General features: G+C 51.3%; 10 protein-coding genes across 10 annotated transcripts; 7 read left to right on the top strand and 3 right to left on the bottom strand.

Annotated features, from left to right (window-relative positions):
* Nucleotides 1-276: 276 nt before the first annotated feature.
* Nucleotides 277-810, top strand: PV05_04605 (holo-[acyl-carrier-protein] synthase; the record flags this gene model as incomplete). Its single annotated transcript, XM_013461027.1, has 1 exon — nucleotides 277-810. The coding sequence occupies one exon, from the start codon at nucleotides 277-279 to the stop codon at nucleotides 808-810; it is 534 nt and encodes a 177-aa protein (XP_013316481.1).
* A 117-nt stretch (nucleotides 811-927) lies between these two features.
* On the top strand, nucleotides 928-1,659 carry PV05_04604 (uncharacterized protein; the record flags this gene model as incomplete). Its single annotated transcript, XM_013461026.1, has 1 exon — nucleotides 928-1,659. One exon carries the CDS (start codon nucleotides 928-930, stop codon nucleotides 1,657-1,659), a length of 732 nt encoding a protein of 243 aa, XP_013316480.1.
* A 232-nt stretch (nucleotides 1,660-1,891) lies between these two features.
* Nucleotides 1,892-2,243, bottom strand: PV05_04603 (uncharacterized protein; the record flags this gene model as incomplete). The annotated part of the gene is made up of 3 exons (XM_013461025.1): nucleotides 1,892-2,041; nucleotides 2,101-2,127; nucleotides 2,181-2,243. 3 exons carry the CDS (start codon nucleotides 2,241-2,243, stop codon nucleotides 1,892-1,894), a joined length of 240 nt encoding a protein of 79 aa, XP_013316479.1.
* Nucleotides 2,244-2,886: 643 nt separating this feature from the next.
* On the top strand, nucleotides 2,887-4,039 carry PV05_04602 (uncharacterized protein). The gene is made up of 2 exons (XM_013461024.1): nucleotides 2,887-3,097; nucleotides 3,173-4,039. The coding sequence occupies exons 1-2, from the start codon at nucleotides 3,008-3,010 to the stop codon at nucleotides 3,752-3,754; spliced, it is 672 nt and encodes a 223-aa protein (XP_013316478.1). The 5' UTR covers nucleotides 2,887-3,007; the 3' UTR covers nucleotides 3,755-4,039.
* Nucleotides 4,040-4,272: 233 nt separating this feature from the next.
* On the bottom strand, nucleotides 4,273-7,593 carry PV05_04601 (uncharacterized protein). The gene is made up of 2 exons (XM_013461023.1): nucleotides 5,786-7,593; nucleotides 4,273-5,734 (listed from the first exon to the last, which is right to left on the bottom strand). The coding sequence occupies exons 1-2, from the start codon at nucleotides 7,517-7,519 to the stop codon at nucleotides 4,439-4,441; spliced, it is 3,030 nt and encodes a 1,009-aa protein (XP_013316477.1). The 5' UTR covers nucleotides 7,520-7,593; the 3' UTR covers nucleotides 4,273-4,438.
* A 171-nt stretch (nucleotides 7,594-7,764) lies between these two features.
* PV05_04600 (uncharacterized protein) lies at nucleotides 7,765-9,853 on the bottom strand. Its single transcript, XM_013461022.1, has 3 exons — nucleotides 9,661-9,853; nucleotides 9,474-9,609; nucleotides 7,765-9,423 (listed from the first exon to the last, which is right to left on the bottom strand). Exons 1-3 carry the CDS (start codon nucleotides 9,759-9,761, stop codon nucleotides 7,828-7,830), a joined length of 1,833 nt encoding a protein of 610 aa, XP_013316476.1. The 5' UTR covers nucleotides 9,762-9,853; the 3' UTR covers nucleotides 7,765-7,827.
* Nucleotides 9,854-10,163: 310 nt separating this feature from the next.
* On the top strand, nucleotides 10,164-12,375 carry PV05_04599 (uncharacterized protein). The gene is made up of 8 exons (XM_013461021.1): nucleotides 10,164-10,659; nucleotides 10,711-10,767; nucleotides 10,816-10,922; nucleotides 10,968-11,069; nucleotides 11,123-11,271; nucleotides 11,326-11,623; nucleotides 11,680-11,743; nucleotides 11,803-12,375. Exons 1-8 carry the CDS (start codon nucleotides 10,470-10,472, stop codon nucleotides 12,051-12,053), a joined length of 1,218 nt encoding a protein of 405 aa, XP_013316475.1. The 5' UTR covers nucleotides 10,164-10,469; the 3' UTR covers nucleotides 12,054-12,375.
* PV05_04598 (uncharacterized protein) lies at nucleotides 12,366-14,595 on the top strand. The gene is made up of 2 exons (XM_013461020.1): nucleotides 12,366-13,866; nucleotides 13,922-14,595. Exons 1-2 carry the CDS (start codon nucleotides 12,467-12,469, stop codon nucleotides 14,139-14,141), a joined length of 1,620 nt encoding a protein of 539 aa, XP_013316474.1. The 5' UTR covers nucleotides 12,366-12,466; the 3' UTR covers nucleotides 14,142-14,595.
* A 536-nt stretch (nucleotides 14,596-15,131) lies between these two features.
* On the top strand, nucleotides 15,132-18,172 carry PV05_04597 (uncharacterized protein). Its single transcript, XM_013461019.1, has 3 exons — nucleotides 15,132-15,705; nucleotides 15,774-16,631; nucleotides 16,685-18,172. The coding sequence occupies exons 1-3, from the start codon at nucleotides 15,700-15,702 to the stop codon at nucleotides 17,618-17,620; spliced, it is 1,800 nt and encodes a 599-aa protein (XP_013316473.1). The 5' UTR covers nucleotides 15,132-15,699; the 3' UTR covers nucleotides 17,621-18,172.
* Nucleotides 18,173-18,417: 245 nt separating this feature from the next.
* On the top strand, nucleotides 18,418-20,478 carry PV05_04596 (uncharacterized protein). Its single transcript, XM_013461018.1, has 2 exons — nucleotides 18,418-18,860; nucleotides 18,914-20,478. Exons 1-2 carry the CDS (start codon nucleotides 18,530-18,532, stop codon nucleotides 20,305-20,307), a joined length of 1,725 nt encoding a protein of 574 aa, XP_013316472.1. The 5' UTR covers nucleotides 18,418-18,529; the 3' UTR covers nucleotides 20,308-20,478.
* The last annotated feature ends 262 nt before the right edge of the window (nucleotides 20,479-20,740 follow it).

The following is a 20,740-nucleotide window of genomic DNA, read 5'->3' as shown; positions in this document are numbered from 1 at the left end:
TTGATCAAATCCGGCATAAGGACGAGGGACATGTCCAACCTTGGCCAGCAATGATGGAGTGCTCTCAGTATCTACCTAGGTATGGAAGCGATTCTCAGTAGTAGAGCAGGTGTCGGTAAGTATCAGGGTCGTAGACGCTTCTTGCTCCAACTCAGGTCTAAGCTGGCCATAATTTCGGTTTCTTCCCTCGCCTACATTTTCCACGTCCAGCTTCTGACCTGCAGCAAAGCTGCGTTGCGCATCAGAAAGCGACTCTTTGCGGATGCTGCGTCTCAAATGAGGCTTCCGTTCCCGCTTGCTTTGCGGTTTGGAACCGACATCATCGCAATCAACCGCATCCTCTGCTCCGCCAATCCGGACAGTAAACGCTTGACCAGATTAGCTGCCCGCTTTCTGCACCCGAAAGAAGTTGATGATCTGAACCGCCGATTCCCCTCCTGGGCTAAGTCAGAATCTGAGAACGAGTCAAAACGCCGACAGATCGCTTCCTGGCTTGCTGGCCGCTGGGCCGCCAAAGAAGCAGCCAAAAAGGCATGGGATGCCACATTACTGTCCTTTCGAGACCTTCGGGTGGAGACCGAAATCGGAGGCGGAGTGCTGATCGTCTGTGATACGTGCTCAGCGGATACAGATTCATCAACTGGCAGCGAGAGCAAGGTGACTGAGCAGACGGCACAGTTGAGCATCAGCCACGACGGCGACTACACAATCGCAGCAGTCATCGCAACGCCTTTGCACATTGACATTTCATCCGTACTGGCTACTAGGAAGGCCGAGGCCGAGGCAAAGCTGATCGATAAGGACGCGTAAGCTTCATTAAGTGTGCCAGTACTTGTACTAGTGGTCTTTCGATGCAGCCCATTCATCAAGGCGATACACCACACCATTTTATCTTGAGCTTCCGGACAACAATCTTCATCTTCCAACATGGCCCAAAAGTTCAATGACCGTAGCCGATATGAGCAAGATCCTCGCTGGGAGGCGGTTGATGCCTACACGTCCGCGCACTTGCTCGATCCTTCACGAAATAAACATCATGACGCTCTGGAGTTCGCCTATTCGAATTCACTGAAGAAGGGCCTTCCAGATATTGCTTCATATCCATCCCAGGGAAAGTTCTTGTCCATACAAGTTCAAGTCACAGGAGCAAAGAATATTCTGGAAGTTGGTACGTTGGGTGCTTATTCTACTATATGGCTGGCAATTGGAGCCGGTAAGGATGGGAAAGTCACTTCGGTCGAGGTGAACCCACACCACAAAGAAGTGGCAGAAGAGAACATTGCCCGGGCAGGATTTAGTGACAACGTCGACGTGCTGCTCGGTCGAGGCGTCGATGTCCTGACCGGGCTGGTGCACGAGGTCGAAAGCGGCAAACGTGAGCCGTTCGATTTCGTCTTCATTGACGCAGATAAGGAAAACAATCTGGCATATTTTGAGCTGGCGCTACGAATGACAAGGCCCCGAACCTGTATGTATGTCGACAATGTTGTTAGACGCGGCCGACTTGTTGATGAGAGCGCCATCAAGGAGGATCCACGTATTGCTGGCACACGGCGGCTAATCGAGGCTGTCGGCAAGAATGACAAGGTCGAAGCGGTCGTGCTCCAGACGGTGTCCAACAAGAATTACGATGGTTTCCTTTACGCATTTGTCAAATAAAAGGGGAAGAGTGTGATGGGTCAACAACAAGAATGCATGAGTTGGCTGCCTTGCCGCTATGCAAGAGGAGGAGCAACTGCAGCAACCGACGATACTACGTTACTACTTGTATTTTGATGTTTCTGGAAAATCCCATTGTCCCTATTCTCACGCCTTTGAATCCTTTTACGACAGTTTCAATCTGCATTTCTTGAGCGATGGATTGGTTGACCTCCACAAACCGCAATAATCTTCAAGACTCCTTGTCCAGATCGGTCACCGTACCCGGCTTATGCGCAACCTTTTTGTTGTTTTGGTCGGTAAACACAACGGCTGGAGCATGTTTGGTTCCTTTGACGCCTAGGTTCTGTGCTTCATTGTCATCCGTCACGATCTGCTCGACCTAAGAAAGTTCAAGTCAGCGTGCTGTTCGTTTGGTAGTATTGACTGCAAATCACTCACTTGGCCTTCATGCTTTCCTCCACGATACTGCAGAGTATCAGCACCTTGGTCATCAAAAGATGGGTAATCTCTCAGCGTACCGGTGTGCTGACAGTATCCCCCTTTTCGATGGTAGCTCCACCTTTGGACTTGACGTCGGACATTGTGGATTTTATGATACTCGTTATAGTTCAGGCTGTGTTGCAACTTACTGTGATGGGAACAATATTGACATTTGTCTGGTAAGCTGGGAGAGGTGGGCGTGGTGTACTGCCCTTGTTTTTATGCTTTGATGTCATAAGGTAGGATTCCTCCGACGTAATATGTAATCCATTCAGCAGGACCTTGTCTATCACTCCAAACTCGCCGATCCAGCTTTAGGCAAGGCACGCCAGGCAAGAACGGGCACACGGATCGCCTACCTGGTACCTTTGTCGGACCATGCGGGATTGATAGCTGGGAAATGTACCTTGTGCCTCATCAACTCGTTGGAGTACTAGGACGATCCTGGCTGTCATTATCACAGTACTGGAGTGCCTGAGTCGCCGGGTTCCTCATCGCAAGGCTCCGCAAAAGAAGCCATATCATTGGCTGGACAAGCATATCCGTGTCATCATCTTCCCCTCAACAAGGTAAGTACACTGGCATGATTTTTCTACGTCTGATTGCATTTACGAGTTGCTCCCACAAGAAATGGTCACGAATAGAAACGCGTAGAGAGCATGAAGTCATCTCAGGCCATTACATCACTATCACCAGCCATGCTCAACAACAGCACACCATCATTTTTTGATTTCTCCTGTACCTTCTCTCTACTCTACACAGTACATCATCTTCCCAATCATTCCAGAAACCTGAAAGTCCCTCCTCTACCATCTCGAACAACCACATCTACCCCATTACTATCACACACAAATCTCCGTACACCATGGCAGCACGAAACCCCGACTCCATGACCAACGCCCAGGGCGAATTCAACCCTCACAAGCCTCGCTCTGAACCCATGGAGAAGCATGGCGTAAGTCTCCCCATTCGTGTCCTTTTATTTTTATCCAGCTGAACTCCGATTTTAACACTTGCTTTTCTGGTATAGCACCAAATCGGCGTCAAAGCCAGCCCAGCAGACAACGCCCCCGAATTCTCCGCTCAGACCCTTCCCCCAGGCACCGCTCCCAAAGAAGCCACATACCAGCCGAACCCGGTCAACGAGGTCCCCGGCCAGGCGAACAACCCCGACGTCCTACGCAGCCACGGCAAAGAAGGCGTCCGCACCGACCCACTGAGCACCATGCCCGGCGCCACCTCTGCCGACGTGCACACGGGCCTTGGCCACCCGGGCCAGGGCCAGACGTCGACCGAGATCCGGCACGAGGGCCATCACACCCGCAAGAAGTGGACGAGTGGACCTGAAGGCGCCGGTGCGACTGGCGGAAGCGGTCTATACCCGGGAGACGAGAACGTCGAGTTCCGCCGGCTGAAGGAGGACGGTGATCACCCTCGCGGTCCCATCAGCGGACACAACGTCTCGCGAACTGGTGCCGAGGCCAAGGAGCCCGTCGGAGCGGAAGAGGTTGCCGCCGAGGGTGACAAGGTCAAGAAGGATCCCGGCTACAGTCGTTCAAAAGACGCGACAGGCGTACCGGATCGAGGGGCCGGCAGTGATCGTCAGTATTAAAGTTTTCCGAGTCCCATGTCGGCAGCGGCCACGTTCGTCGGAAGTCGATGGACTGACTGACTACTCGTACCTCGAACTGGGTGTGGTGACGGCTTTGTATCAACAGCAACTTGTGTCTATGAATGACGACGAAAAGAAGAAAGAAACAATGAAAAGGTGGTGAGCGTGGGCTTTTGAGTAGCCTACTTGCTACACACCCTGATAGAGTGAGACCGACAGGAGGAAGAATCAGCTTGCATTTGCATTTGCATGGAGAGGGGGCCTTCAACTGAGAATAGGGAGCACATCTGAAAATGTTTGTAAAAATGTTTGCATGTCTCAAGGAGATCCACGAGACGCCAAGCTATCAAAAGGCTTAAGGTAGCCATCAATGAGATACTCCGTACTCCGTACGGATTCCAGAAAATCTTATAAAGAACTGAAGCAATGGTCATGTTGCCGCCATGACTCTCCCGCTTGACAACAAGAAGTAAAAGTTCTACAACATGAAATAATCCCAGACTTGTTAGCCGTAAGCTGCCAATCATTCAAATTGTTCATGATCCTGGGCTTTATAGGGCGTCGAGATCTTGCCTTGGATAAGGTATGTATCTAAGCCATTTCGTAGGTAACTACACACAAACATTCTGTACATTTCCCAGTTGGGCAGATTCGACAATAAGGCTTCTTATCTTCCACGATGATCTATTCAATCACCGGCCTCTCGTCTATAGCTGCTCTAACGGTCCCTTTGGCAATGCCATTACTTTCCACCTGATTGCCCTTTACTGTCTCCAAACCACCATTCTCCCTGACCCGATCCTCGAAAGCATCCACTTCCACACCACTGATCAATGCGTGGCTCACTCCTTCCAGTCCTGCTACGAAGACGCATAGGACACTTCCAATCACAAAATGGCTGATCGTCGTGCCAATCTCCAACCAGCTTCCTTCGTCTTTGACCATCCAGAAGAAGTTCAAGGTCATCAGATCGCTCAATGCCATGACAACCATGAATAATGCCGATGATTGGAGTCCAAGGCGTCGGTTCAATATGCCGAGGGCTGCGGAGATAAGAGCGAAGGGGACCATAATCTTGAATAGGAGGAGTGCTCCCTGAGAAAACGGATCAAAGATGGGAATGAGCCGGTAGACCGCGTCCAGACTAAAGCTGGATACCGAAGCGATGTTCCCAGTAGAGAAGAAAGCGGACTGGAGGAAGAAAAGGAAGAAAAGTGCCCGCCGAAGATCGGTTAGCGCGAGCGTGCGGAATGTCTTCTCTGGATACAGGTTCGCGGGTTGAGAGGATGGCGTAGACGTAATTGTTACTCCATTCGCTGATGGAGAGGTGGCAGTCCCAGTTTGAGATGCATCGTGTACTTGTATAGCATGTTCCAGCCGGACCCATGCTAGTAGCGTGAAGCAGAAGGCGAAATAAAACAGACCTTCGTACGAGATCGTGAGGAGGATGAACGTCGGTGAGAATGTGAGAAAAATAATGACTAAGCGATGAAGGTAATGCTTGTTTGGCGAGATCCGATGGACAAATGGTAGAATAATCGATGCCAGAAGGACGAACCAGCCGACCGCCTGGTTGCCGAGAGGCAGACCGTTCTTTGCTTGCAACGATGCCACGCTTGAACGGGTTACGATAATGGTAAGGAGGATGATTCCAAGCTGAAGACCCATGATCATCCGAGATATGACATTAGGCTGGGAGTCCGCGGTTCGCGATGTGGACTGGGCATGAATGTCGTGCTCGTAGTAGAGATAAGCGAGACCTGCCCCAAGCATGAGAAGCCCACCTGCTGTAATGGTGTTTGCATCTTCGACTTTGATGGCTGGTAAGAGGGTAAATGTACTTAAGACAAGGCAGCCAGCTGCCCATGATAGTACAAGAATCTTGTTCTTCTTGACAAACTCAGCACCGTATCGAAGGGGGAAGGTTGCGCCAAAAGCATAGCAGACACTGAGTATCGTACGATGGAAGTATGATTGTACCTGCAACAGTCAGAAGATTGCTACGATGCCAAACTTAGGACCGAAACTCACCAATCCTTCAATGATAATCAGGTATAGGACGGTTTGTATAAAGAGTAGTGAATAGGCCGAAACTCCTTGAACATGATAGAAGAGAACTCTGAATCCGGAAATAAATGCCTTTCTTCTGGCAAAAATCTCTTCCCAGAAGAATACGGGGAACAAAGCATAGGCGTAGTAGGTGGCAGGTGATCGTTCAATAATGAAGAAGGAGAATAATAACACCAGGGTGGAAGAAAATGCCATAGTGGTACCGATCGTCCTGTCGTCAGAAACTGCTCCATGGAGCACGTGCAAATCGATGACAGTCGTTGCAGCATAACCAATCCAGCCTAGATAGCCCATGGTAATCAGAGCCCGCAGAAAGAGCCAATCATAAGTCTGCAAATACCGCAAACCCTGGAGACCATCACTGAAAAGGCTCGAAGACAGCTCAACTGCATCCTCGTGTCGACCTTGGGATATAGCTGTCTCGACAGCAGAAAGCCGATCTGCGATAGAGGCATTGGTCTTCGAGAAGGCGGGATATGGTCGGAAGTTGAGCGATGTCGCTCTCTTCTGCTCCTCCTTCACACGGTACATCTCCAGGACTTGCTTGGCGTTAACCAGCGCTGCGTTGGCTTTTTGCTGGGAATGAGCTGCGAGATAGGTCAAGGGTAGCCTACCCACGGAATTGACCGGGAACTCCAATCCAGCAAGGTATGCCATCAAGGCTGCAACGTCTGCTTGACCGACGTCGTGTCGCCGGATGTGATCCAATCCCCAATCAAAAGAGAAGCCATCTTCGTGACCAGGCGCTTTGGCCTCATGATAGATATCAGGTCGAGCAACGCCCGCACCCCACACCACCAAAGGCGTCCTCGTGTTGTCAGGATGACCATCACCATGGCTTCCCCAGTCACTCATTCCATGATCAGCGGTGAAGACGTACGCAGTTTCTCCATCGCCATAGAAGTCGTCTATCAATTTTGTGATCTCCTGGACTCCCTGGTCCACCACCTTGATGTTGTGCAAATACTCTCTCGAATAGGGACGGTATGAGTGTCCAGTAGTGTCCAACCCGAGCAGATGGAGGAAGAAGATCAGCTTGTCCTTGCGGAGCTCGGCATCAAGAGTCGAGTTTGTGCGGGCAGAGCGGAAGAGATCCTTGACTTTGTCAAATACCCAGGTATCCAACATTGTTGCATCTTGTGTATAGTCCTCAAACTCTGCACCATACTGGTCCGCATCGACCCTTCCCGGTACCGCTCCCTCTTTGAACATGGGAAGAATGTCCGGACTACCCCAGCTCCAAGTATGCCGACTTCGATTGAAGACACTGTCAAAGTCGACCGGGTTTAATTTCCAGCCCGTAGTGACTGCGGAGACATCTTCGTAAAGTCCGGCTATGAGGGCGACATGACCTGGTCGAGACTCCGTAGGTACTCGTGTGTGAGAAACGCCGAAGGTGCCGTATTCCAGCACTCGTGATCGCAGGAACGGCGCAAGAGGGCGGGGGGTTAAATCGGCATTGGCAGGATCTGGAGGAGACGGGTCAGGAAAGGACTGGAAGGCTTTGTCGGCACGTAAGCCATCGCCAACATAGAGAACAAGTCTTTTCGCAGGAGCACGGTCTAATTCGACTCGATATGGTCTCATTCCATGGACGATAGGACTGACAAAGTAAATGTCGAAGATGGAGTAGATGTACACTAGATGGAAGACGACGGCAAGGGCCAGAAACCCTCCCCGACCGAGTCTTGCCATACTTGTCGGAAGATATCAAACGAAGGAGTGACTTGGGTGAGACAATATCATTGTACAGGCAAAAGAAGTGTCCTCTCGGATCTTTACATGCGGGCGTCGGTGTCGCATTGTCCTCAAAATATCTCAGGAGCAGGAAACGCACTGTATACGGCAAGTACGCCGAGGCATTGATTTCAGGAGCACAAGAACACGTGGAGATGTAAAGCCTTGTGGGTGGTACTTGTAATGGTACACGCGTGGAATAGGGGCGATCGGCTGTCCTGTTACCAAGTACTCAAAACACATGGTGTCCGGTATGTACAGCTAAATCATTCATTCTCGAGCAGGAAGTTGAGCCAGAATTTGAGTCCTTCCACACCCTCCTCCCGGCACAGTGCTCCTCTCTCTTCAGCCATCTCCAGTTCTTCTACCGCAACCCCTAGGCTCCATCCGAACTTTGCAGCTGCTTGCTGAGCGGTCACTCCAAACCCGTGAGTCGACCAATCCCACAATGGAACCTGCTCTGGTACAGATGCCCGCAATGAGTCAAGCCAATCTTTCAGCTGCTTAATAGTCTTCTCATCGCTGGCATCGTGCCGCTGCACGGCTAACAGCCCGCTTTTGAATCTTCGCAGCTTGAGTGGCAACCCCAGTCTTTCCCATGCTTCGGCGGCTTTTTGGAAGTCGGCAGGGCTGATCAACTCAACACCGTTCTGACTCCTGTTGAATACGGCCCAGAAGTCCACCAGACTCATTGTGCCTCCCTGGTTTCTCAAGATGCCCCTCCTATCATCTGTAGCATACTCGGCAAGATTCCGTGCCAGCTCAGAGATGTAGAGTGTGTTGGAACTGTCTCCGAGGATATCTTTGGTTGTGGTCATGCCAAGAGCAGCCGCAGACTGCGACAGAAGAGGATCAGTTGCAGCTCCTGGGAGACCCATCTCTGTCCCTGCTTCGATCGCAAACCGTTCAGCAAGAGCTACGATATCCTTTGCAGAAGCCATCAAGGCTTCCAGGTCCTCGAATGCATTACCCAGGACTGCTTCATTGATTCGCCGTGTCTGCAAACCACGCTGTTCTAGACCAGCAATACCTGCCGCACGGCGTTCACTAGATGCCACAGGGCTTCCAGTTCCAAGCGGCGTCGGAGAACGATCATTGTCTGCTCGGGGTATGGGTGGTGCGCGCTGCAATAGCCATTTGCGTTGTATCAATGCATTCTTCAGTCGCTCGTAGAACACTCGGTCGCCACCATTTCGGAAAGAAAACTTCACACTGAGAGGCTCATGCTCCTCTTCTAGGGACAAACCAGATATCTCTGGCCCAGGAGACTCGGATCGCGGGATAGAGTCCTCGAGAGCCACTCGCTGAAGGGAACTTGGGACTGGGAGAGAGCATGAACATAGTTCACATATTCGCATCCCTGGATGATTGTGGAACGTACACCGAGGGCATGTTACGTCGGCAGAAACGCTGTCATCGTCGTGAGTGGCGCCGGACCCAGTCGCCCTCACGCTGTTCGAGGTTCGGGCGCTGCTGGATAAACGCTCAGCCTCGGGAATACGTTTGGCATTCGCAGCGATGGCGGCCTTGAGTACCAAAGCAAATGGAGGTTTGATGCCACAGGCAAGACAAGGTGGTAACGGAAAAGCTTCCGTGGCAATGGTAGGGTCAAAGTTGGATGGCACAGGATTAGAAAACGAGCAAATGGGGCACACCCAGGTCCCAACCACAACAGGTAAAGACGGCGTTGGTAGAGCCGACGGGCGAAATGGGCTCGTTGATCGGGATGTTGGTGAGGATGCCGATGCGACCCTTTGGAAATGTGGCGATTGCGATACGCCTGGTCTAGTTATACTGCCGAACCCACGTTTTAATGGTTTCGGGTACAATGTGATTTTTGGTGAAGACTTGAGGAATCTAGCCTGAAGGTAAAATGTCAGTGTCAAATCCGCATTAATATTGTACACCGTACCTGAAAATCATGTCTCTCAACATGTTTCAGATCAACAGCCCACGAATTGTTTCGAGGGTCTGTATCATCAACATAACACGCGCGATGAGAAGTCAGATAAGCATGTCCTTTCTGACAGCTAGCGATCTTGTAATCCCTATCCAATGGTTAAGTATTCGTAAATTCCGAACAGATTCATGAGGCTTACCCTTCATATAATCCAACGCCATCTTGAACCACGAGTAAGGCCTCATCTTCGGCGAGCGTCGGGCGGGAGCCAGCAGTCAAGTCTGGCTTTTTGAGGAACATCCGGCATTCGATGCAGGCAGGGTATCATCTTCGTGGAATCCTCCGAGAATTTCAACCTACGACACGAGCATGCTCAGGAATTTGGAAATGATGCTGCGGTCGACATTTCTGCTGCCTTCAAGATTGCAGAGACAGATATCGTCAACCAATGATTGCGGTTAGACTGCCAAGGGTCATTACTGCGGAGCATTTTTCCATCTCACGTACGGTATTGACCTGGAGTACGGAGTATTCTCCAGTGGAGGCAATTTATTTGGGAAGTGCGCCTCGAGTTGCCCTGTATTGGCCCTTGAGTTGCAACCCTATTCTTCATCATTTCAAGCGTTGAGAAACGTGATAATGCTGAAATGCTCAAGCGTCAGGCGACGTTCTGAAGCTCTATCTCAGAGGTAAGTCCTGAATGTCGTGCCTAACATGCACATTTACAGGACGACTACGACCAGTTGGAGGCTCAATCCCAACGGCTTTGCTTGAAAGACCACAAAATAATGAGGACCGAGGTAAAGGAGTAGTGGGGGTGAGTGATCGAGGACCACGTTCCCACGGTCCAACATTGTGGGGTACCGTATTCTTCACAGTACATAAGTCGTCTCAAGACTCGGTCCGGATTCCGGATGTCTGCCCACAACGTTGGACTCGACGCAAAAAGCAGGGTTTTGTCGCTATATCCTATCCTAGGAGGAACAATCACCTAACAGCATAACAAGTATGTCTGGCAGCTGGAGCAAGTTCTTGCCTCTGCCCGTTCTGGTGGCAGCATTGGGCGCCCTATATTCTAATCCTTCGTTGATTGTCCCTGTCTTGGACAAGTATGCTGGTCGAGTGGCAGATTTTCAGCCTGCAGCTGCTCATCTAGGCCATGGCCCTTTGAACAATGACAAATGCTGGATCAACACTGGTTCGCCCTCCCGCACCACTTGGTCTCGGACAATTTTCTTATCATTCACAGTCGGACAGGCCTGCGAGGATGTGCGCATCCATGAGCCATCGGGTGAAGTATTCTTAGGTATGTCTATAAGGTCTTAAGTGTACAACTCTTCTAAGAACTACACAGCGTGCGGTTACCCAGAGACAAGAAACCTCTTCTATCCGCCCCTTAACCGCCATGACACAGTCAACGCCCAGTCATATCGTGAATACTTCTTGAAATATGATATCAAGGTCTGGTGGCCCGCGCAAGTACAGGATCTATACTGACGATGCAAGTCGAACACAACACTTCCTCTCAAGATAGAGGGTCTGGAGGCATCTCACGACCTAGTATTGCACGGCATTGACCTCTTCGTCCCCAGTGGTGAAAGTTCAACGGTATGTCCGAGCTGCTAGATGCAGTCGCTAAGATGACTGACCTGGAGTATCAGATCTACGTCTTCGCTGTCAACCACGCTCGCCGAGGTGAAGAAATCCTACTGTTCTCTCATGAATTGGGCTCAAACGTTCTCACCTTCGTGCGCGAGTTTAAGCACTGGAAGATCAAAACTCCGAACGCAGTGGCTGCAACTAGCCTGAAGTATGACACAGTTCCAAAAGGCCTGGTTCTAACTTATTCCTGACACATTCACAGCTCCTTCTTTATCACGAATGACCACTACTTTTATGGCGGAGCCTTTGGCGGCCTCTTGAGAACTTTTGAGGATAAATTTGGGCCTTGGAAATGGGCATCAGACATCGTCCATTGCACTGCTTCGGACTCGTCCGTGGATTGCAAGACTGTTTCACCTACAAATTCGCACCCTTCCGCAAACGGGGCCCTGCTCGTAGACGATGGGAAAACCCTGATGGTCAACGATGTGATCAAAGCAACAACCACAATCTACGCCGTAGATCCTGTCACCAAACAACTGACACCGAAGCAACAAGTGGTAAGTCGAGTTTTAGGAGGTAGTGCTGTGGTCGATTTACTGATGGGGCTTTGCAGCAACTGGGCGCAGGAGCAGACAATTTGTCTCTCATACCCGGATCTGAAGACATCGCTGTATGCGGTAGGTCTCTCTCGATTTGCTACCTTCTGGTATTCAAGATGCTGAACGATATGAAATAGTATTTCCCGACCTGCCAAGATTGATGGGCCGCCTGCACAACCCGTTGAACTCATCATTTCACGCTGAGGCAGCGGTTCTGCGTCTCGTGAAGAAGAACAACTATGAACCCGAGGTTTTGTACTGGGACGACGGCTCGCTGATGACGCTTTTGACCGGGGCAGCTGTTGATCCGGAGTCTCGCCGGCTGATTGCAGGCGGTGTGTTTGAGAAGCATTTCATTGTGTGCGACATTAGCAATGTTGCCCTCTGAGAAACTTCTACCCCGGACTAAAGAAGGGTTGCATTCGTTTATGGACAGGATCATCAAAACAATCCAGTCCGAATGTCACTCGCCGTTGGCACAGCGCACAAATCGGAAGGTTGTATCACCATACTGTGCTTCGTGGAGGTAAAATTTTTATAGGCGGCCAATTTGTTCGATGCTTCTGCAGCAGTCCTCTTACCTTAGATCTTACAACCTCGCAAGTATCGTGGTAGATGTATGGCTTGGCGTCTGGTTGAGTTGCCAAGGCCTTGGTTGGTGCGGCTTTTCTTGCTTCGTCGACTTTGAACTTCAACTCATCCCTAAGACCGTCCATCTTCCCTTTGATTCCATTTGCCACGTTAGCTTTTCTTGTTGGCAGCAGTTTCACGCTCCTCTGAAGATCTGCTGCAGGTGATAAGATGTATTCTTCTCCTGCGGCAGGGCAAGCGCCCTGGCAGTCTCATCCAACTTCCTACGCGTCACTTAACAATCAGAATGCTTACATTTCAGTTCCTGCGCGTCAGACTTTTGGATCGCAGTCTGCTCTTCCTCCGCCGCCTACCTATCTACCGATGCCTTCCCACCAGTACATGCCACCCTCTCCTGCAAACACCGCCGGACCACCGCCCCAGCCAGCCAAGAAGAAGATGAGCTGGTCTCCGGATGTCCGTGACTACGTCAACCGATCATTCGCTCAGACCAGTACCGTTCCCGGAATCACCAAAGAACAAATTGAGGCAAAACTGAAACAGATTATAACAGACGCCACGCAAAGCGGCAAGCTGGATTCAATAAACTGGAAAGAAATGCCATTACCTCAACAAATCTTACAGGAGGAACGGACCCGTGCTCTTCTTGCTCCCATAACCCCTCCACTTTATGTTCCTGCTATACCTGCTCCGGATGCTCCCACTACCATCTATCAGCCTCGCACGGATGTTCCTCGTAAACGCAAATCTACGGAGCTCTCCACCGATGCTGAAGCCGCTGCGCCGCCGCCACCTTGGAGAACCAATGGACAATCTTCCGGATCTTTGGCAGACCGTGTTTCCTTTGTTTCTGCAGAAAAGCGACCGAAGCTCGACATGAGCACATCCGTAAGTAAAACAAACGCAAGTTTGGAATCACGCAAGCGGCGGTTTGAGGCTCAGCGTGCGGGATCAAATTCGCCGCGGACGCAAGATTTGTCAAGAGGAGTCTCCCCTGAACCGAAAATGACGGGGCCTATTGTCGGGCGCTCCCAGAAGCTGGAGAAAAACTACTTCAGATTGACATCTGCACCCAATCCTGATGATGTGCGACCTCTGGAAGTTCTGCGAAAGACTCTCGAACTGCTTAAGAAGAAGTGGCGCAGTGAGGGCAATTACGTCTACATATGTGACCAGTTCAAGTCACTGCGGCAAGATCTGACCGTGCAACATATCAAGAACGACTTCACCACGAGCGTCTACGAGTATCATGCGCGCATCGCGCTAGAGAAGGGTGACCTGGGTGAGTATAACCAGTGTCAAACGCAGCTCAGAGCGTTGTACAAGCAGAATTTGGGCGGTCACCCTGTGGAGTTCAAGGCCTATCGCATCCTGTACTTCATCCACACGTGCAACCAGACTGACATGAATGACGTATTATCCGATCTAACTCCAGCAGACAAGAAGGAACCGTCCATCAAGCACGCTCTCCAAGTTCGGTCAGCGCTGGCTCTTGGGAATTATCACAAGTTTTTCAAGCTCTACCTGACCGTTCCTGACATGGGAGCATACTTGATGGATATGTTTGTAGAACGGGAAAGACTCGCAGCGCTTGCGTGCTTGTGCAAATCGTAAGTCGCTCCGCATGTTCGACCAGAAATCCCATTGTGCTGACTTTCTGAACAGGTACAAACCAGACGTACGACTGCGCTTTATTACTGAAGAGCTCGGTTTTGAGTCTGACGAAGAAGCTTGCCAATTCATTCTTGACCATATACCCGAGGACACAACATTATTAGAAGAACGTGATGGAGATGTTCGGGTCCTCACTGGCAAAGCCGGATCAATCTTCCAGATCGCCAAAACAAGAGCTTTCGGACTAGTCGACATCAAGGGACAGATTTAAGACGACCTCGCGTTGTCTCTTCTACCCTTCTTCGGGCCGACCGGCACTTATCCTGACAATTCCGCGCAATTTACTGGTACGCGCGTTCTTGTTAAGCTTCACGCGCTGGCCGTTTCCTGATCTGCTTACAATATCCCACATCTTTCTCTGCTTGCAAAGCGACCTTGCCTGTTATCCTTGTCTCTGGGTGTTTGTTCTTGGCGGTGGTCGACGGTGGAAGCAAAAGCAATTTCGGGTCTGCAGAAATGGAAGAAAAAGAAGGATATCGCTCCAGTTGGCCAATGGTGGAATCACTTGCGAGGACGAGACTTTGGGTTTACAATCTTGGTGTATGTAGCGTCGGCGCGGGTGTACTCATTGACACCGTGAGTTCTCGCTAGGCGACCTGGCCAGGTCAAGGGTCCTTCAAAGGGCAACCCCTCAGCCATGAAATACAATGATTATCAAACTTGACGATAGTCTTGACCTGTCAAAGGAAATTTCTATTGCTATTTTCGATGGCCTTGTACTGATGCTTGACCTTGACAAACTAGCCGGTTCGAAGAAGCTGAGAATTGACGGTCTGTCAACTGGCTGTCACGGCAGAGCTTAACGACATCGTACGATGCCTGAGTGGAAATTGATTGGACTCATCACGCTCATTGTCACAGAGGACCGATCACCTGTCTGTTTTTGGGTTCCGGAGTATCCTAAGCAGATCTCTTCTCTCGAGGTCTTTTGAGGCTTCTTGTGTCGCATCTCAGCTGAGGAAGACTCCGGGCTGAACAAACGCATCTGCTTGACCGTTTTGATTCGGCAATTACCACGACTGGCGTCGACCTTTGGCCATCAAATTGTCCAGTCACCGATCTTGATGAGCCGTGGCTGACTTGTTATTGAGCGTACCCGCTCAGCTGGAATGCACAGCATGGGTACTGTCATGGGCCATAGAACGTCCTTAACCCGGATTTTCGGTTTTAAATGTTGGGGCGGACCCAGCAGAAGAAGAGCGTTTGTAGCGAAAGCCTCTTGCGTGGAATGCAATTCTTGTATCTGACACTGTCGCAACCTGCACTCGGAGTGTCTCTCTTAGATTGTGTTTATATTCTCGTGCTCATCGATGTCGCCGTTCTCGCTAGCCTAAGAATGCCGGACCACGAAACGGAGCTCTGAACGGACTCTCCCGCTTAACACTGGACTGGACGTAAGCTCTTGCTGCGCATCGTCACAACTACCACGACAGAACCTGAGCATTTGATGACTAGAGAGTATCTGGCCCTCGCAATCTTGCAAAGGGGGAAGTGCAGCACGGAAATCCCGTCCTGATACGTTCCCGTTCAGATTCTGCCGAATCGCAAACCCTGCAGTCGCCTCCCTTTGTCTGCCCCCAGACAACCCGTCTTTGTCCACACGAGACACCACCGATCTCAAATCCGGTCGCGACTGACCACACGCCACGCAAGCATCGATCCAGCCCTGTTTCAATCTGCGACTGCACATGCGCCCACTTCAAAACCAAAAACAAAGAAGTTCCTGCTGAGCGTCTTCTCAGGCCACTGCGGGGCATTTTGAATGCGCCATGAAGGTATGTCCGCCATTCTGCACGTATGCGCTGTTCGCAGACTTTGAAGACTGATTCGTTGTTACCTTCAGGCCATTCGCCGATCTCTAAAGAGCGATAAGGAGTCCAGACACGCACCCTCCCTGTCCATCACACCCAAGACGATCCAGGCACTTCCACCGAAAAAGGTCATCAAGGCGCTTTATGACTACGAACCGCAAAATGGCAACGGACAAGAGCTGGCGTTTCACAAGGGCGACTTTTTTCACGTCTTAAGTCGGGAAGACGACACTGACTGGTACGAGGCGTGCAATCCGCTCATCCCCTCCGCCAGGGGTCTCGTGCCGGTCGCATTCTTTGAAGTGGTTGGCAAACAACAGCGACAAAGTGGAAATTCAATTTCGTCGCCGGGAGACCGCCCAGACGGCCATGATTCTGGATTTTCAGAGAAAGGCTCGACCAATTCCGGCCACACGAGATCAGAGTCAGCCGCCACCACCAGACCTGCGGGACATCAGAGAGGACCCAGTATCATGGGAAGATCTGGCGGCGCAATGGTCTATGGCGTTGTGCAGTACGATTTCAACGCTGAGAGAGCAGATGAGTTGGACGCCAAAGCTGGCGAAGCAATCATCGTGGTCGCACAATCGAACCCAGAGTGGTTTGTGGCGAAGCCCATTGGGCGACTAGGAGGACCAGGTCTGATTCCTGTGTCGTTCGTGGACATCAAGGATACCGCAACCATGCAATCGGTGACAGACCCACTGGAAGCCGTCCGTAAGGCGAACGTGCCAAAAGTTGAGGAATGGAAGAAATTTGCGGCAGAGTACAAGAACAACAGTATCAGTCTGGGCAAGTTTTCCAGTCCTGATGCTCAAATGTCGGCCGATATGGCTCGGATGAGCTTGCAAAATGCAGGCTCGCAGCAATCGCTGGCAAGCAATACATACGTAAGTGACCAGAAGAGGCTCAGGTCAAGAGAGCAACGCTGACTTACAAGCAGTCCCAGGGATCTGGCCCAAGGACATCGACATCACAACAGTCACAAATGCCTCTTGCACCGATTAGTGCTTCCGTTCCTCGATACTGCTTTGACAACGACATGTATTGGTACATTATTGAATGTCAGATGGAAGACGGACGATGGTGGGAATTGTCCCGATACTATGCAGATTTCTACGACTTTCAGATTGCGCTCCTGGAGATGTTTCCGGAAGAAGCCGGCAATAAGGGCAAACCTCGCACTCTACCTTTCATGCCTGGTCCGGTGGCACATGTTACGGATGCGATCTCCAACGGACGGCGTCAGAACCTGGACGAATATATTAAAAAGATTGTGGCAATGCCAAATCACATCTCGAAGAGCATGCTGGTTAGGAATCTCTTCAAGCCCAGACCAGGCCAAGATTTTGAGATCGATCCGAATGCTCTGGGTGAGGACTACCGACTATCGGGAGGATCACAGCAGTCGCTGCAACCACTCTCACGAGTGTCTACAAGCCAACAAGGGTCAGGTCCAGGCTATGGCGGCATACCCATGCCCGGTTCTTCTCGATCGTCACAACAACGCCCACCTCCGCCTATGTCGAGTGGACCAGGGATGGCAATTGGAGGACCTCCCTTCCTCCATTCGCAAGCTAGTAACCTAACACAAGCCTCGACCTCCTCGAGCATGAAGGCAGGCAATGCTGGTGGAGCAATGAAGGTGAAGGTCTTCTTCCAGGAGGACATCATTGCCATTCGAGTACCGCAGGATATAGTCTTCTCTGCGTTGAAAGAGCGACTGATGGAGCGACTAAAACTCAACGAGAACATTGTCATTCAGTACAAGGACGAGCCGACCAACAGTCTGATCGACCTGGAGAATGACGACAATCTGGATGTGGCATTACAGCGAAACCCGAAACTCACGTTGTATGTGAATTATGCTGCGAGTTGAGTGGAAGCTACAGGGAGGAAGCTACAATGACTGGGTTGCGGTCTATGGGGCTGTTTCCGAACACGATTCCATGTCCAAAAAGCGTGGGATTGAGATGGCCTTGAATCTCCTTGAGGAAGTATAAAGGAAAGACAGGGCAACCTGATGAGCTATGTCTTTAATGTGGTTATGTCCTGGCGCATAGGGTGGTTGGATCTTGGGAAAGGTCTCTTCTAAGACTGCACCTCTCGCAAAAAGTTCCAAGTCATTATGGAGTTGAATTCGAGCTGGGACGATTTCAGGTGCTATGCTTGGTGGGAATTCTCTTCAATCAGGACTGGCTATGCAGCATGTGCTTGCTGCTAAAGATTTATCTTGATGTGCTTGAACGATGGAGCTTTGGAGGCAGGGCGCTGGTGCTGGTGCTTGTACTGGTGCTGGATCGTTTCTGACTTGAAGTCTTAGACTCAGTCATTGATGCTCTCACTTCGTTGAGCGGGAGTCAGTGTCAGCTTGTTATAGCTTTTTGACCAGCAATGTGGATTGTCGTGAAGAGCGGCAGATTCTGAATTCCCTGTCGCCTCATCGGCAATTCTTTTTCTTGGTACCCATACAATGCTTCATTGACATACCCACCCAAAACCTAGCCTGGTGGCCCCTTACTGTATTGTAGCTGTAGGTCCTTGTGGTGCCCCATGCGTGGTATTGCGTGCCCATGGCTCCGGAACGAACATTTTTGGCCGAAGCTCCACCCAGACTGCGGTTTGATCCCGATGCCACTATGCATCTTGCTTCCTCCAATTCGCTTAAATGCATGCGATTTATCGCTCTTTCGTCATGTACAGCCACGTTCCTATTTTCTCTAGAGATCAGAGCTCGTATCGGAGTCTGTGAGCACTCTCACATTGCTCGCGCTGGTTATCAGTCAGCATGAAGAAGGCTTCAGTGCGCCCGACCCGTCACGCCTACCTCAGAGCCCTTTTCTCCGATGCCGCAGCTCAACCTTCACGAAGGACTGTATGCACAGACTGCCTGAGAGTCCTGCGGCACCGGAGGAAGCACCTCGACTTCGCTCCCCGCCAGCTACATACTCTGGGCCCACGACCAAATGCGACGCACTTGCAGGGCGCAGTCCGGTTTGCCCAGTCAACCCAGAGAAGGCGCCTTGCGACGGTGACCGATGTTGTCCAGCGTGGACCTCTCGAGGAATACGATGAGCGAGTACAAACAAGGAGGTTACGAGATGACGAACACCAGAGAAGTGAGCAGGGTAGATTTCGCGATTCGGCGAAGCCCGAGCTAACGCTGCAACAGCGCTTATCGAACATTTGCAAGATCTGCACGACACACTACGAGACTACACGCCTCCGAAAGTAATACATCCGGACGTCAATGACCTCCAACCCGCAAAGAAAAGCCTGTTTGGGTCCTTGTTTGGCGCAGCGAAGAAGAAAAAGGCCATTGGCGAATTGCCAGAAGACCTTCCGAAAGGGCTATACATGTACGGCGATGTCGGTTCGGGAAAGACCATGCTCATGGATCTGTTCTACGAGACGCTGCCGTCGAACATCACGTCCAAGACTCGGGTCCATTTCCACAACTTCATGCAAGACGTGCACAAGCGCCTGCACAAGATTCGGATGCAGTATGGCAACGACTTCGACGCCGTCCCCTTCGTGGCGGCCGATATCGCCGAAACAGCCCAAGTCTTGTGTTTTGACGAGTTCCAATGCACCGACGTCGCTGACGCCATGATCCTCCGGCGTCTGCTGGAATCGTTGATGTCTCACGGCGTGGTGCTGGTTACCACCTCCAATCGGCACCCGGATGACCTCTATAAAAACGGCATTCAACGCCAGTCGTTCATTCCGTGTATCAATCTCCTCAAGAAGCAGCTCAAGGTCATCAATCTCGACTCGCAGACTGATTACCGCAAACTGCCACGCCCGCCATCAGGCGTGTACCACCACCCACTCGATCGTGCAGCAGCGTCACACGCAAAGAAATGGTTCAACTTCCTGGGAGATCCGGAGAATGACCCTCCGCACCCAGCGACCATCACGGTCTGGGGTCGTGAAGTCGAAATTCCCTTAGTATCTGGACGCGCCGCGATGTTCACGTTCCATGACCTCATTGGTCGAGCGACCGGAGCGGCCGACTACATCGAGATGATGCGCAGCTTCGATGCCTTCATCGTGACAGACGTGCCGGGCATGACGCACCGTGAACGAGACTGGGCCAGACGGTTCATCACGTTTATCGACGCCGTGTACGAGTCGCACGCGAAGTTGGTCCTGACTACGGCGGTGCCTTTGTCGCAATTGTTCCTGAGCAAGACGGAACTGGACGAGTCACTGGAAAGCGTGACTAAAAAGGTCGACCGGGACGATAAATCAGCGGACTCGCACGATAAGAAAGTCGTGGCGCGGGCGCAGGCCGCAGATACGGATGGTGAAGGTGCGGACGTGGACGACGTCATGCGTAATTTGATGGATGATCTGGGCATGAGTATGAGCATGCTCAAGCAGAGTAGTTTGTTCAGTGGAGACGAAGAGCGGTTTGCGTTTGCGCGAGCGCTCAGCCGGTTGAGTGAGATGGGCAGTCAGGAGTGGGTCGAGCGTGGCATGGGCCTGGAGAAGCGTGGTGGATTGAATGAGAAAGAGGGATGGCTCAGGGTAAGGTCGAGATGGAGGGAGGATAGTCTGTGAATACCTTAAGGTTGTGATTTGGAAAATAAGACCGATGAGCAAGTCGCCAAAGAGGTGTGAGATGCGTTCCGGGATTGGGAGCAAAACTGGGATTTTGTCCTGCATTTAGCGTTCTATGAGCGATCAAGTACACTTGGTACATCAATCTTGAGATTTCACTCTACACGAGTACTGTATGTTTCCGCGAAGCGACACAAGGTTTAGAGGTGACTACACCAGCTACCCGCTGACCGCGGCACTGGAACTAAATAAGAGCCTCACCGGGCTCAGCGTCGCCGTCCTAGCCAACGACACCTTCTTCAGCAGCGCCGATCTGAGCGCCATGCTTCCGCTACTGAATGCCGTGAACGTCTCCGTGACCGTCGTAAGCCCTTATTTCGGCGAACTCGTCTCCGGAATCAATGCCACCGCCTCGTACATCACGACGAGCAGC

Source organism: Exophiala xenobiotica (genome assembly GCF_000835505.1).
Source record: "Exophiala xenobiotica strain CBS 118157 unplaced genomic scaffold supercont1.3, whole genome shotgun sequence".
In the NCBI taxonomy this organism is placed as follows: domain Eukaryota; kingdom Fungi; phylum Ascomycota; class Eurotiomycetes; order Chaetothyriales; family Herpotrichiellaceae; genus Exophiala; species Exophiala xenobiotica.
The sequence above is the reverse complement of the archived record's forward strand: the minus strand, read 5'-3'. Positions and strand labels throughout refer to the sequence as shown.